A 12,375-nucleotide genomic window follows, 5' to 3' on the forward strand; every position below is an offset into this window, starting at 1 on the left:
TGCCTCTTTTATGGCCTATGACTTCACTTCTTCTTCAGGAGTCTTTAAAAATGTGCAGATGATTCTAGTTCTTCCCATTTAAAAAAAAAAACCCTCAGGTTCATGCAGGTAAAAACTGGGTTCCATTCAAACCAGACGTTGGTTTCACAATTTGCTCTGGGTAACAGATCTCAACTTTAGAAACATGTTAAGTTCTTGGAAGAAGAGAGCAACTGAGCATGTGCAGAGAGCTTTACTCACTACCACCGCCATTGCAGCCAGTTTTACCCCTCCCACAGAAAGGTGATACGGGGAAAGAGGGAGAGGGATTTCTAGACATGTATCACTCTGAACACCCCAATGTTTTTTCTTTAAAAATAGTACATCTTTAGAAATCCCCATTTCTAAAGAAAACTGAACTGAACCTGTTAACCATTGTCTTTCTCAGCATGCTGCTGGTAGTTTACAAAGAAGGCAGAAAGTGAAACCCCCTTCTCAGTATTTGGTACTGGAAAATCCTTTCTTACAGAAATTCAGAAACAGCATATTTGGCTATTATCAGCTTGGATAGACCTGACCCCTTGTCAATGAAGGAAGCACCTGCCTCCCAACACAGTCTGCTTGGATGCCTGCTTTTTTTTGGGGGGGGGGATCTGAACTTGATATAAGATGCTTATGTTTTGTTGCCTACACACAGAAACACACTCTGCTATTCTTGTTGAACACAGATTCACCCACATGCTATAGTTTCTGCAGTGCTTCAAATATATATTTGGAGCAGAGAGAGAACAGCATTTATTCTGCGTCCTGAGGAGACAAGCATTTTACCACTTTTAGCTCTTTTGAACACCACTGCAGCCTTCCCCAAACCAGCACCCTTTAGATATGTTGAGCTACAACTGTTGTTGCCCTAGTAGTGGTAGGAATGATGGGAGTTATAATCCAGCACATCTGGAAGCTGGGGCAAACAGAACAACTGTCTGTCTTTCAAGGAGATGATATTTTGCCCATGAAGGAGAAAAAGTCAGGGAGAAAGAATTTTCCCTGCCATCTTAGGAGAGCAATATTTTGTTTCTCTTCGCCCAGAGCCAATTTTCTGCCCCTGGGATCCTCCAGTGATGGCCCGTCTGTCAGTGCAAATGGGGTACTGCCCCACTTCAGCCTCAGGCTACCCCCAACCATCCTGCCTACCTCCTTGCCATAGGCAGTTATTCTCTGTACGTAGGCCTGTAACGGCACTGGTCTGCCAGCCTGTGTGTGTGTGTGTTTCTGTTAGTATGCCTCTCTGTGTGTATGCCCAATGTATGCTTTCGTGTGTACATGCATGTGTATGTGTACACATATCTCTAGTCTTGCGCCACCCAACAACAGCCACAGTGAGTGCCTTCCATGCCACCGATCCCAGAAGGGACCCAGCCCCCTGTACGATTCTCCAGAGCCTTAGGAATTGCCAACAATGCCCATCTTCCCCCTTAGAAAACATGGAACTAGAAATGCCCCCAAGTCCACTTCCAGGTTTGAAAACTGAGGTTGAGAGAGATTTGTCACCACCTTTGACTCGCTAGGGTTTCCGAACTAAAAAAAGGGAGAAAAGGGCCTTACTCCAAAAAAACGATGCTAAGCCCTTCTAAAAACAACTCTGCCCTGCCCTCGAGGGCGACGCATTCTGGCGCTGAGGCAGCCTATTTTCAGAACAGATTCCTCTGTCTGAGAACAGCAGTCATGAAGGACTTAGCAGGTGGGCAAGCAGCAGAGGGGAGAGACACACAGGCCTGACAGCCAGGGACAACTGGACGCCCACTGCCTGTTGCTCTTTGGAAGAAAAGGAGCTGAAGCAGGAAAAAGGGCCCAGAGCCATGGCCCAGCATGAAGAAGAAGAAGAAGTGACTCTCGGGAAGATGGACTCCTCTCAGGACCCCCTGACGAGAGAGATTGATTTGGTGGAAAGAGACCCCAAGCAGATCAACCAAGAGGTGGTGAAGGTGAGAGCATGCCTGGGATCCATATTAGGGAGAAAAAAAGACCATGGGAAGGGCCAGGAAGATGTTCCTTCTCAGCTGAGGGGATGGAGGGGGTGGGAGGGTAAAGCTTTCAAAAAATCACTGAAACACACGATAACTTTTCCTGCAAACAGAGGTGCTTGCTAGAAAGAGACAACAGAGCTAAGAATGCTTCTCTATAGGGCAGTACTAATAAAAGGCTGCCCCACCGCCTTTTATGATTAATGTGTGCAGAGGTTGCACTTCTATAGGATAACCCTGCCTCGGGAAAGATAGGGAGCAAGGCACCTGCCTGAAGTAGCATGCAGTTTTAAAAAGCCACTTGGAGTATATCACATTCTAGGAGAAAAGCAAAATTTAGATGGCTGAACAAAATCATTTAAAATAAATAACATGAGGCTCAACAGCAAGGAGAGTGCATGTGGGTCTGGTCTCTGGGTGTATGGGTATACTATGTATATACAGTACTTACAATAACAATAAATGTATTAGATTTGATTTGAAGACTCTATCACAAGGGATGAACTCAACAAATGCAGTTAACCAGTCATTGTAGTTAGTCTCACTGGATACTTAAGACATGTTTACATTCAACAGTTATAGCAGTTTAATTCCATTGCAACGGCCATGGCTCTGTCCTAGGGCCATGGTGGGTTAGGTCGTTTCCTGAGGACCTTAACAATCCTCTGTCCAAGAGAGCTCCAGTGTGTTCCGACAGTGAGTCTATCCTGCAAATAGCAGCTTGGAGCTTCATCCCACTTTAACTGCCAATGGCTCAGTCCTAAGCAATCCCTAGATGTGTAGTTTGGTGAGGTACTGCAAAATCACTCTTTGTGTTCTAGCGTTATCGTGCTGGGAATCTCATTAGCACTGTCTAGCACATAGGTCGGAGAATAGGGGTAAATTACCCCAAATTGGGTAAAAGTGAAAATCCTGGAAGTAATGAGCACACTGGATGGATGGATGGATGGATGGATGGATGGATGGATGGATGGATGGGTGCGTGCGTGCGTGCGTGCGTGCGTGCGTGTGTGTGTGTGAGTGAGTGAGTGAGAGAGAGAGAGAGATAGAGAGAGAGAGACTTGACTCAAAACTGTGAAAATGACCAGGCAAGGAAAACTTTGAATTAAGGTGGGGGTGGCTTTTTAAGGTGCTGTCTAGGTTTATCATTGCTTTCCTTCCAAGAAGAGGCTTTGAATCTCGTGGGTGCTGTCACCCTCTGCAGTGAACATGGAGCCCAAGAAAGTAAAATCTGTCACTGCCTCCATATCTTCCCCTTCTATTTGCCAGGAGGTGATGGGACCAGTGGCCATGATCTTAGTTTTTTTGATGTTGAGATTCAGACCATTTTTTGCACTCTTCTCTTTTGAGCATAACCTTGCTAGCATGTGAAATGAGTGCAATTGTATGGTAGTTAGAGCATTTTTTGGCACTTCCCTTCTTCGGGATTGGGATGTAGACTGATCTTTTCCAATCCTCTGACCACTGCTGAGTTTTCCATTTATGATGATAAAAAAGCACACTGGTCTTTTGATATTAGGCTGTGGCACCAGCGTGGGCGACATGACCTTTAGCCTGGTTTGTTCCTTTTTGCACACCACACATAGAATGATTAAAGTGGTAGGGAAAGCCCCCCCCCCCAATTCTGCGTTGGCTGTCTCTAGCAAGCATGTCATTGCTAGCACCACTGTGGTGATGATTAAATCCTCTGCAAGCTAACAAAAATTTAATGCAACTTGCTAGGAACGTTGGACACCTTACTACTCCCTATACCACACCATGGCTGGGGTGCAATGTGTTCCAGCAAAAATAGTGCACATCTTTATCAAATTTGATGCATCCTGCTAGTTTGGTACACAGCCTGTGTAGATTCAATAATATTTTAAATTCAAATAATGTATGATTTCCTTTCTTTTGAATCAAGGGGGTAATGTCGGCGTATATAAATTTTTTGGGGGGTAAAAGGTAAAAAAGTTCCCTGACCCCTGGTCTAGCAGTACATTCAGGTCAACTCCATGAAACTAGACCCAGCTGGATCCCAGAGAATGGAGCTGTTTTAGATAAAGTGGAATCAAACGGCTGTAAATGTGTCATTCGACACATATGGCAGGTCACTGGAGGTTTAGGGGCCTGCTTCAATCCATAGGCATATCCTGTTTGGGTCTCAAACACCTGTGTGGGCAAAAGCGCAGTCGGTCCTAGCGCTTAGGAAAGGCAGGCTCTTGCAACTTGACTATGCCCAGGAAAAACGTTTCTGAGGGATGTTCCTGCAGAAAACAACGGACAGTCAAGACAGAGGGACACGCTTCTGTCCCTTGCCATCACCACCAGGAATCCTGGGTGTCTGGTTTAAATGGCCAAGGATGGGTGGAGTAGAGAGGAGGAAAAACAAAATTGGTACCTGCTAAATGTTTTCCATAAGAAAAGAGCAGCATTTAATTGGCTTGCAAGTTCCTTTGCCTCTCGTAGTTCCAGATAACCAGACCCTGCCCTTCTTCGAGATGGGCTGGGATAGCTTAACCTCTTCACTACAGCTGCCCACTGCTGCCAGGCCTTCTCTCTACATTTCCAAGGATGCTTTCTTCCCTTACTTTTTCCTTCCCTCCTTCCAACAGCAAACTGGGAGTGATGGGTGGGAAGAAGGCACCCACTGAAGATTTTCATCTTCCTCCTCCGTCTTTGATGGATGAAAGGGTAGATCAGAAGTTTGAAAAGATATCATCCTCTTCCTTACCCCTTCCCTTCGTCCTCGATTTCTTTCCTTTTTATAAACATTTTTGCCACATGATACAGTGCTGATCTGAATCAGTGCCATATTTGACAAGACCATTCAAAAATTCTAAAAGTTATTATATGAAATGAGGAGAGGAGCTAACTGTAGAGGGATGGATGTGGCTTACCTGTCACAACACACACCACCGAAGATGTTAACATCCGTGTCACCAAGGACACACTCATCATTACCCTTCAGGCCAATACAGGCCATCACACATGCCAAAACCCAAAACATAGCACTGTGTGCTGGGAATCACAACTAAAAAAGTAGAACCTGTCTACCAAGCAAAGTACAATGAAAGACCATGAAAAAGGACCATGTTGACTCACAATTAGTTTTATGTCCATGTAGCCAGTGGGAAAAAACTCAAAACTGACCATGGGGATCGCTGCAAAAATTGTGGAATAAATTTTAATGTAGTTTAGTCCTTTCTTTAAAGGAAAGCTACCAAGGCTATAAAAGGATGGAACAACCAGCCATCAAAAAGCATAATATTAATGTTTCACTAAACATTTTGTTACCTGATGGGGTAATCTTAATCTCTGATTACTAGGGACTAAATAGCATTTACTTTTGAATAGACATATTGCTGCAAAGCAGGCAGAAAGTGAAAATGGAAACTACCTTTCTCTCACAAAAGTATTGTGTCACCTTAAAAACTTACAGTGGGGTCTCTACTTAAGAACTTAATCTGTATTGGAAGGTGGTTCTCAAATTGAAAAGTTCTTATGTTGAATCTGCATTTCCCATAGGAATGCATTGAAAACCATTTAATCTGTATCTGCTCTTTTCCATCCATAGAAACTACAGTGGAACCTCTACTTAAGAACTTAATCTGTTTTGGAATGGTGTTCTTAAGTTGAAACGTTCTTAAGTTGAAGCAAAATTTCCCATAGGAATGGACTGAAAACCAATTAATCCGTTCTGGCTGTTTTTTTGTTATGTAGAGGTGCGTTCGTACATTGAAGCATTAGTTCCCATAGGAACTAATGCAAAGCTGGTTAATACGTACTTACCACTAGGGGGAGAATTTTTTTTAACCTAAGATGACCTAAGGTTAAAAAAAGAGCAGGAAAGGTTTTTTTTCCTGTTCTTATCTTGGATTTCTGTTCTCAAGTAGAAGCAAAATTTAGCAAATGGAGCTGTTCTTAAGTTGGATTGTTCTTAAGTAGGGACGTTCTTAAGTAGAGACCCCACTGTATTTGAGTTTTTGTGGGTTCTAACCCATTTCCTCTGATTAAAATATATATTTGCATTTAATGTATAATGATCTGCCTCTCTCTCTCTCTCTCTCTCTGTCACACACACACACACACACACACACACACACACACACACACACACACACACACACACACACACACACACACACACACACACACACACACACACACACACCAAGAAGTCTTCCATTAGAAGCAGGGTGGATCGTCAGCATTTTGTAACTGGAGGAGGGAGGGAAGTGGGGGGCTACTTCATCCCCCGTAAAATGAGGTGGGAGCTCAGGATTTATTTCGACATTGGAGAATGTGTGGTTTCCAGATCTTTTTGGAATCTAGTACCCACCAGCCCTGCTGAGGCATCATTGGATAATAATTTATTAACATGTAGAGGATCCCAGATTGAAGGAGCCTCTTTCTCTTAGGTTATGAGGGGACCAGCTTTGGAAGAAGAGTAAGGGTATGTTTGAACAACATGACAGAACATGATAAATATTCTCTGTGAAAACCACATTGTGGACAATGTATTGAAGAAGAATGAAAAAAGAATAAATCTGTGAGGATTCTCAGTCATCCAGGTGAGGTTATCTGGAAGGTGAGTCATGGCTAAGAGCCGTTTCAACCTAATAAGAAAAATCCAGTTGCCATGACTCAACTTCCAGATAGAAAAAATTAAACATATGCAAAGCAATTCCAGTAAAGACACAGTTCCCTGAGAAAATCCCTCAGCTTTTGAAGAAGTGGAGGCTACAGCTGCAAAGGTTTTTCTCCCTGCTTCTCTGCTGGTAATGCATAGGTGGGCAATGTGTCCTCCAGAAGCTATCAGCTCTTAGCAGCATAGCCAGTGGGGAAGATTAAGGGATTTGCAATGCTACCAGCATCTGGAGAGTTGCAAGTTGTCCTTCCCTTCTGTATAAGGATCTGGATTCCAAAGGATGGCTGTCCCTCCCATTATATTAATGAGAAAAAGGAATCATATGTGGAAAGGAACACCTTGCCATAGGACGAACCGAAGACCGCTGAGGGCTTTGAGGGATCATATGTCACATTTATATCCCACTTTTCCTCCCAAGTGTACTCTTCCTTGCACTTTATTCCCACAACTTGGTCATGGCTTATTCAGGACCAGATCCCCGATCTCCGAAGCCCCAGTCCAACCCCATTAACTACTATACTCCTTGGTGGGGATAGATCTAATTCATCTCCTACTTAATGTACAATCTGCAATGCTAGTCACAATTACAAAATCCTTACAGATGCTACCTTTGCTTCTAATGAAAGGCTTCCTGGCTGTAGTGTATGATGTGTATCATTTATTATACATTAAATGCAAATATATTTTGCGTCTGAGGGCGTGGATTGTAATCTGCAAAAATTCAAACTCAAACAAATCTGTTAGTCTAAAAGGTAGCACAACACTGTTGTCTTTATTCTTTCTCTTTGGGTTATGTGTGCAACTTTGCATTAACAAAATCTCAACAAGCCACTTAGAGAAAAGAGGCTTTCAGGGGCACAATTTGGAGCAAAGAGGCAGTGACAGTGGGGTTCCTACCCCTTCTCTTAACCAGTGGGACCGTGCCCCCCCTCCACTAAGGTTCAAGATGTATATTTTCAATGGCAAACACATTTAGATGCCCACAGAGAAGAAAAATAGTTTCTGTGAGGTGGGTCAGCAGAGAAAAGTAGAAGCAGAGGGTTAAGCCTGTACTTCCCTGCTGTTTCTCTGCTTGAAACCTCTTCATGCCAGAAGCTGGGATATTGTTGCTTGCATTTTTATGAAAACATTTAGTGAAGGTTGAAAATCAGTATTTATCCATAACCCTAAATGTAGAAGTCTGGTGCTACTTACCAACTGAGAAGGAAAAGGCACGCTGTAGGTGCTAAATAGTATGATGCTTATCCTAAAACACTCACTCTGCTTTAAAACCAAGCCCTGTCTGACTCACAGCTTCTTCTCCAATCTTACTAGGTGGACTTTGAAGATGTGATTGCTGAACCAGAGGGCACCCACAGCTTCGATGGTGTGTGGAAGGCCAGCAACACCACCTTTACCGTCAGCAAGTACTGGTGCTACCGGATTCTGTCCGGGGTGCTGGGCGTGCCACTTGCCTTGCTTTGGGGCTTCCTTTTTGCCTGTGTCTCCTTCTGCCACATCTGGGGGGCTGTGCCTTGCATCAAGAGCTACTTCATAGAGGTGCAGTGCTGTGGGCGCTGCTATGCCCTGTGTATACGTACCTTCTGTGACCCACTCTTTGAAGCCGTGGGTAAGGTCTGCAGTGATGTCCGCGTGGCCCTGCGCAAGGAACGGGCCAAAGACTGAGTCTCTGTGCTTTGGACTGGGACGGGACTCTGGAGTCCTAACTCTGCTGGTACATACAAAGAGGTGCACAGTGTGGCCCAGGGAACTTTGCCACTAACTCACTTTCCCCACAGAATACCCTTTTGAAAGCCCAGTGGTCTGAAATCTATACAACACTCTCCTTTACACATGCCTACATACATGTGCACATACATACGCAACTCATACCAGAATCTCAAGAGATGTTCTTTGACGGAAGCCCTATTTTGAAAGAAATGGAAGTTGTAAACAAGCACTACCATATGATCCTACTTGAATGGACGTTTGTATAGGAGATCTCCCCAGGATATCCTGTCTTCCTCTGCATTCTGCAACTCTGAAGAGGCTTAGCATCTGTTTTTCAAGGCAGCCATTTCACAGAGATTTTGTGGACAGAACTAAGTCATTATGTCTCACAGCAGAAAAAGAGGGATGCAATGCATACTGGAGCTTTGCAATTAGGAAGGGATAACATGTTATCCCAATCGCAAAGGAAAGCAAGCAATCTGGAGCTTCTGGAGATCTGAAAAATGTTAGAGGACGATCACATGCCCTTTACTGCTTAAGGTAGCCTTGTTTCTAATTGCAATACTTCCTCTACCACCTAATCTGACCATCACAATATAATTCTCTCAAAAATCACTCTTATGGATGACATGCGAAAGATCAGAGTTTCACCCACCTCATCTCCCTGCTGCAATGCAATGCTTTTAAACTGCAAAGCAAGGGTATGAACACAGCAGGGATAACCTATTGATTGCTGCAGTTTCCCTGCAGGGGAAATAACAGCACTATGGCTACTGCATCTTAAACAGTAAGCAGCTTCCACTCAGTTACAGGAGCTAGGATGCTGAGTTATCCCAGCTCCAAAAGTCAATGAGAGAAACAGCAGTCTTTAATTGTCAGGCTTCAGGTTGCTCTCACATTATATTGGGGTGGGAATGCTATTCCCAACAGGTCTGACACTGAATCTGATTTTAACTGTATTTCTCCCCCCACCCCCATTGATTTTTTAGAATAAGCCTCCATTATTAGGCAATGGTCAGTTTCAAGATTTAAGCAGATTGGCTCAAACAAGTACACATGTTGTGGGTGTTGTTTCAAGAGCTGCCAGCTTTTATTTCAAGAGCTTCAGCAAGCCCCTGTTTAAGTCCAAGTCAAGCAGTCTAACCATTAGCAGCAATTTGAACTTTTAAAAAAACCTTACTGTATCTGGAAAACAAAATATTGTATAAAATACAAAGTATTATATAAAATAAAGCCCAAGCAGTCCTTCAGTGTCTTGTTTATTCTGTATAAAATCTCAACTGGTTGGCAACTCTCTGTGGAAAGTTTACAAATCCAGTTTATTGCATGAGACAGAGCGTTCAAGAGAGAGCAGGGTAGATCACAGTACAGAATAATTTCTGGTCACAAAGACAAAGAGGTTAATAACAGGGCTGTGTGTATGCCGCAATATTGCAGGAGCACAGAACAAAGCACAGGATGTGGCATTAGGCACGCAATTCCGCTTCCTGAGAATCTCAGAGAGAGATATATCTATATAACTATATACAAATACATAGATAGATAGATATATTAAGACCAAGTTTCTAGCCCTTATGTCTGCAAAGATATGCTTGACTATTTTTAAGAGCAAGTTTCTAGTTCTTATGTTTACAAAGATATGCTTGAAAGTGGCATTCAATGCCTGCTGAAATTTTGCCACAGAGTGGCTAGTACCCAGAGGGTGGTGTTTCAGTGCCCTATATAGATCCTTCTCTGCTTTTGCTGACTAGCCAAAGCAGAATAAATTACAAAAAACAAACCAAAACAAATGCCAAAAGAATCCGCATAAACTGGCTTAATTTGCATAATTTATGCAGGTTGCAAAATCCAGCTTCTCAGGGAATTTTAAAGCACAAAGTACACACAGCCCTGCTTAACACAAAGCAGCTGGAAAAAGAAAAAAAGGAAGGCAAGAAAAGGAGAGAAGGAGGGAAGGAAATCGAGCAGACCTTGGGCGTGTGAGAAAAACAATTGGCACACGGATTCACACCCCAACTACGTCCCCATATTTATTGCCCCAATGTAGGAAGCTGTTGCGTGCAGGGAGAGATGAAGCTGCACCAGGGAAGGTGCGTGAGAAGAGTTTTACAAATTCAGACAAATGTGTCAAAGCATCAAGAGATAATAACACTGCAGGTTCTGGAGGGGAGGAGAAGATGGGAAGGAGAGGAAAGAGGAGAGCACAGCGAGCGAGGGCTTATGTGTGAAGCATGTTACCAAACAGGACACACATACAAAAGAGAGTCCTTGCACCATAACCCACTAGACCCTATTCCCCTCCCACAGCCAAAAAGAGTACCCCACCCCACCCCACTTTGCCACTTCTGCATGCAATAGCCAAGTGCAAACCATTCTGTAGCAGAGGAGAGATTGAATGGGGTGGACACCCAGCCGGGGGGGGGGGGAGTAAAGGAAAAACCACCACCCAAAAATCCCTAAACATTGCCATGTGTTTAAGCACCTACCCACCCCATCCACAATATTTAAACCTTCAGACCTACCCCAGTGCATGAGGCCCAGGACACCAAATGACCCTTTAAACATTTCGCTTGGAAATTAAACCCTTAGGAATAAAAATTCAGATTGACAATTTCCCCATGCCCCTCTCCCTATCACTGTTTTGCAGCTGGGCCAGGAGACAGAAAGAGCTCCCCTGGGTCGGTCTTCACGATATGAAAGAGGATGGGCTACGGGGGGAAAAATCATCACAGTATTGGGCAAATCATGTGAAGGACACCTTCCCTTGCCCCAAGTCTGGCTCATTCTCCATTCCCCGAGGATTTGAAGGCCACTCTGCCCCGGAGTAGCACTCTATTTGAAGAGGTCTGCTTGGCAGGGGTGGCCCCTTTCTTGCCGATAAAGTTGCTCTTCGGGGGATCTGTTGGCTCAGGGTGGTTTAAGGGTTCATCGGCCGCTGTGTGCTTCATGCTACTAGTCTTTCCCAAAAGTTCCTTGAACACAGAATCCATATTCCTGGCAACTTCCTAGAAATGGGGGAAAGAGAAAGTATAGTGAATGCAGAAGCGGGGAGGGAGGAAATTATTTGAAAGGATGGGGAAAAGAGAGTATAGAATAGATAGCAACTTACCTTATCTACTTCCACCCGTTTCTCTGTTAACACTTGCCTCTCAAAGCTGTTGCCACACCAGGGCCGTGGAGAAAGGTCACCCCAGCGGTCTGGCCTGGGGAAAAACAAATGGCACAGATGTATTCTCGAAGGTTTTCACGGCCAGGATCCGATGGTTGTTGCAGGTTTTTCGGGCTGTTTGGCTATGTTCTGCAGGTTTTTCTTCCCAAACGTTTCACCAGTCTCTATGGCTGGCATCTTCAGAGGACAAGAGTTAGAACTCTGTCTGTGTTCTGGTGTAGTGTGTGGGATAGTTGAATATTTGTAGTTGTGGGATCAGCTTTTTGTCCTTTTCAGGAGATTGGGTGATTACGGTGATCAGGGTGGTTTTTGTTATGGGTGTGTTGTTGTGAAAATGGGGGGAGAGATTATCTGTCACTGTGATTGATGCGTGTACTTAGCTAGTCTTCTGTGTGCAGTGATCACCAGTCCTTGTGCCTGGGTAGAGTTTGTTGACCTTTTTGCAGGCTGTATTTTTCAGTGCTGGGAGCCAGGCTTTGTTGAGTTTTACTTTCTTCTTTGTTGTTGAAGCTTTGTTGATAATTGTGGATTTCAATGGCATCCCTGTGTAGTCTAACATAATGATTGCTGGAGTTGTTCAGTACTTCTGTGTTTTGAAATAGGATTTCATGTCCAGCTTGTTTCAGGGCATGTTCAACTACTGCCGATTTTTCCAGTTGTTTTAGTCTGCAGTGTCTTTCATTTTCTTTGATTCTGGTGTGGATGCTGCGTTTTCCTATCCTCTGAAGATGCCAGCTACAGAGCCTGGCGAAACATTAAGAAGAAAAACTTCCAGAACACGGCCAAACAGCCTGAAACACCTACAACAACAAAATAGCACAGATCCTTGTATCAAATATAAGATTTTACACTGACTTCTTCACTAT

General features: G+C 43.9%; 2 protein-coding genes across 5 annotated transcripts in view; one reads left to right on the plus strand and one right to left on the minus strand.

Annotated features, from left to right (window-relative positions):
- Positions 1-1,675: 1,675 nt before the first annotated feature.
- On the plus strand, positions 1,676-9,590 carry LOC110078681 (caveolin-3). Its single transcript, XM_020793088.3, has 2 exons — positions 1,676-1,961; positions 7,945-9,590. Exons 1-2 carry the CDS (start codon positions 1,836-1,838, stop codon positions 8,293-8,295), a joined length of 477 nt encoding a protein of 158 aa, XP_020648747.3. The 5' UTR covers positions 1,676-1,835; the 3' UTR covers positions 8,296-9,590.
- The window catches only part of ARHGAP4 (Rho GTPase activating protein 4), a 72,396-nt gene continuing 69,603 nt past the window's right edge, over positions 9,583-12,375 (minus strand). For all 4 annotated transcript variants that reach the window (XM_020793016.3, XM_078386567.1, XM_078386568.1 and 1 more), the window contains 2 exons: positions 11,450-11,543; positions 9,583-11,345 (listed from right to left, as the gene is read on the minus strand). In XM_020793016.3, coding sequence (XP_020648675.2) covers positions 11,121-11,345; positions 11,450-11,543 — 319 coding nt within the window. In that variant the 3' untranslated portion in view covers positions 9,583-11,120. The remainder of the gene's footprint in view (positions 11,346-11,449; positions 11,544-12,375) is intronic.

Source organism: Pogona vitticeps, chromosome 2, assembly GCF_051106095.1.
Source record: "Pogona vitticeps strain Pit_001003342236 chromosome 2, PviZW2.1, whole genome shotgun sequence".
NCBI classification, from domain to species: Eukaryota; Metazoa; Chordata; class Lepidosauria; order Squamata; family Agamidae; genus Pogona; species Pogona vitticeps.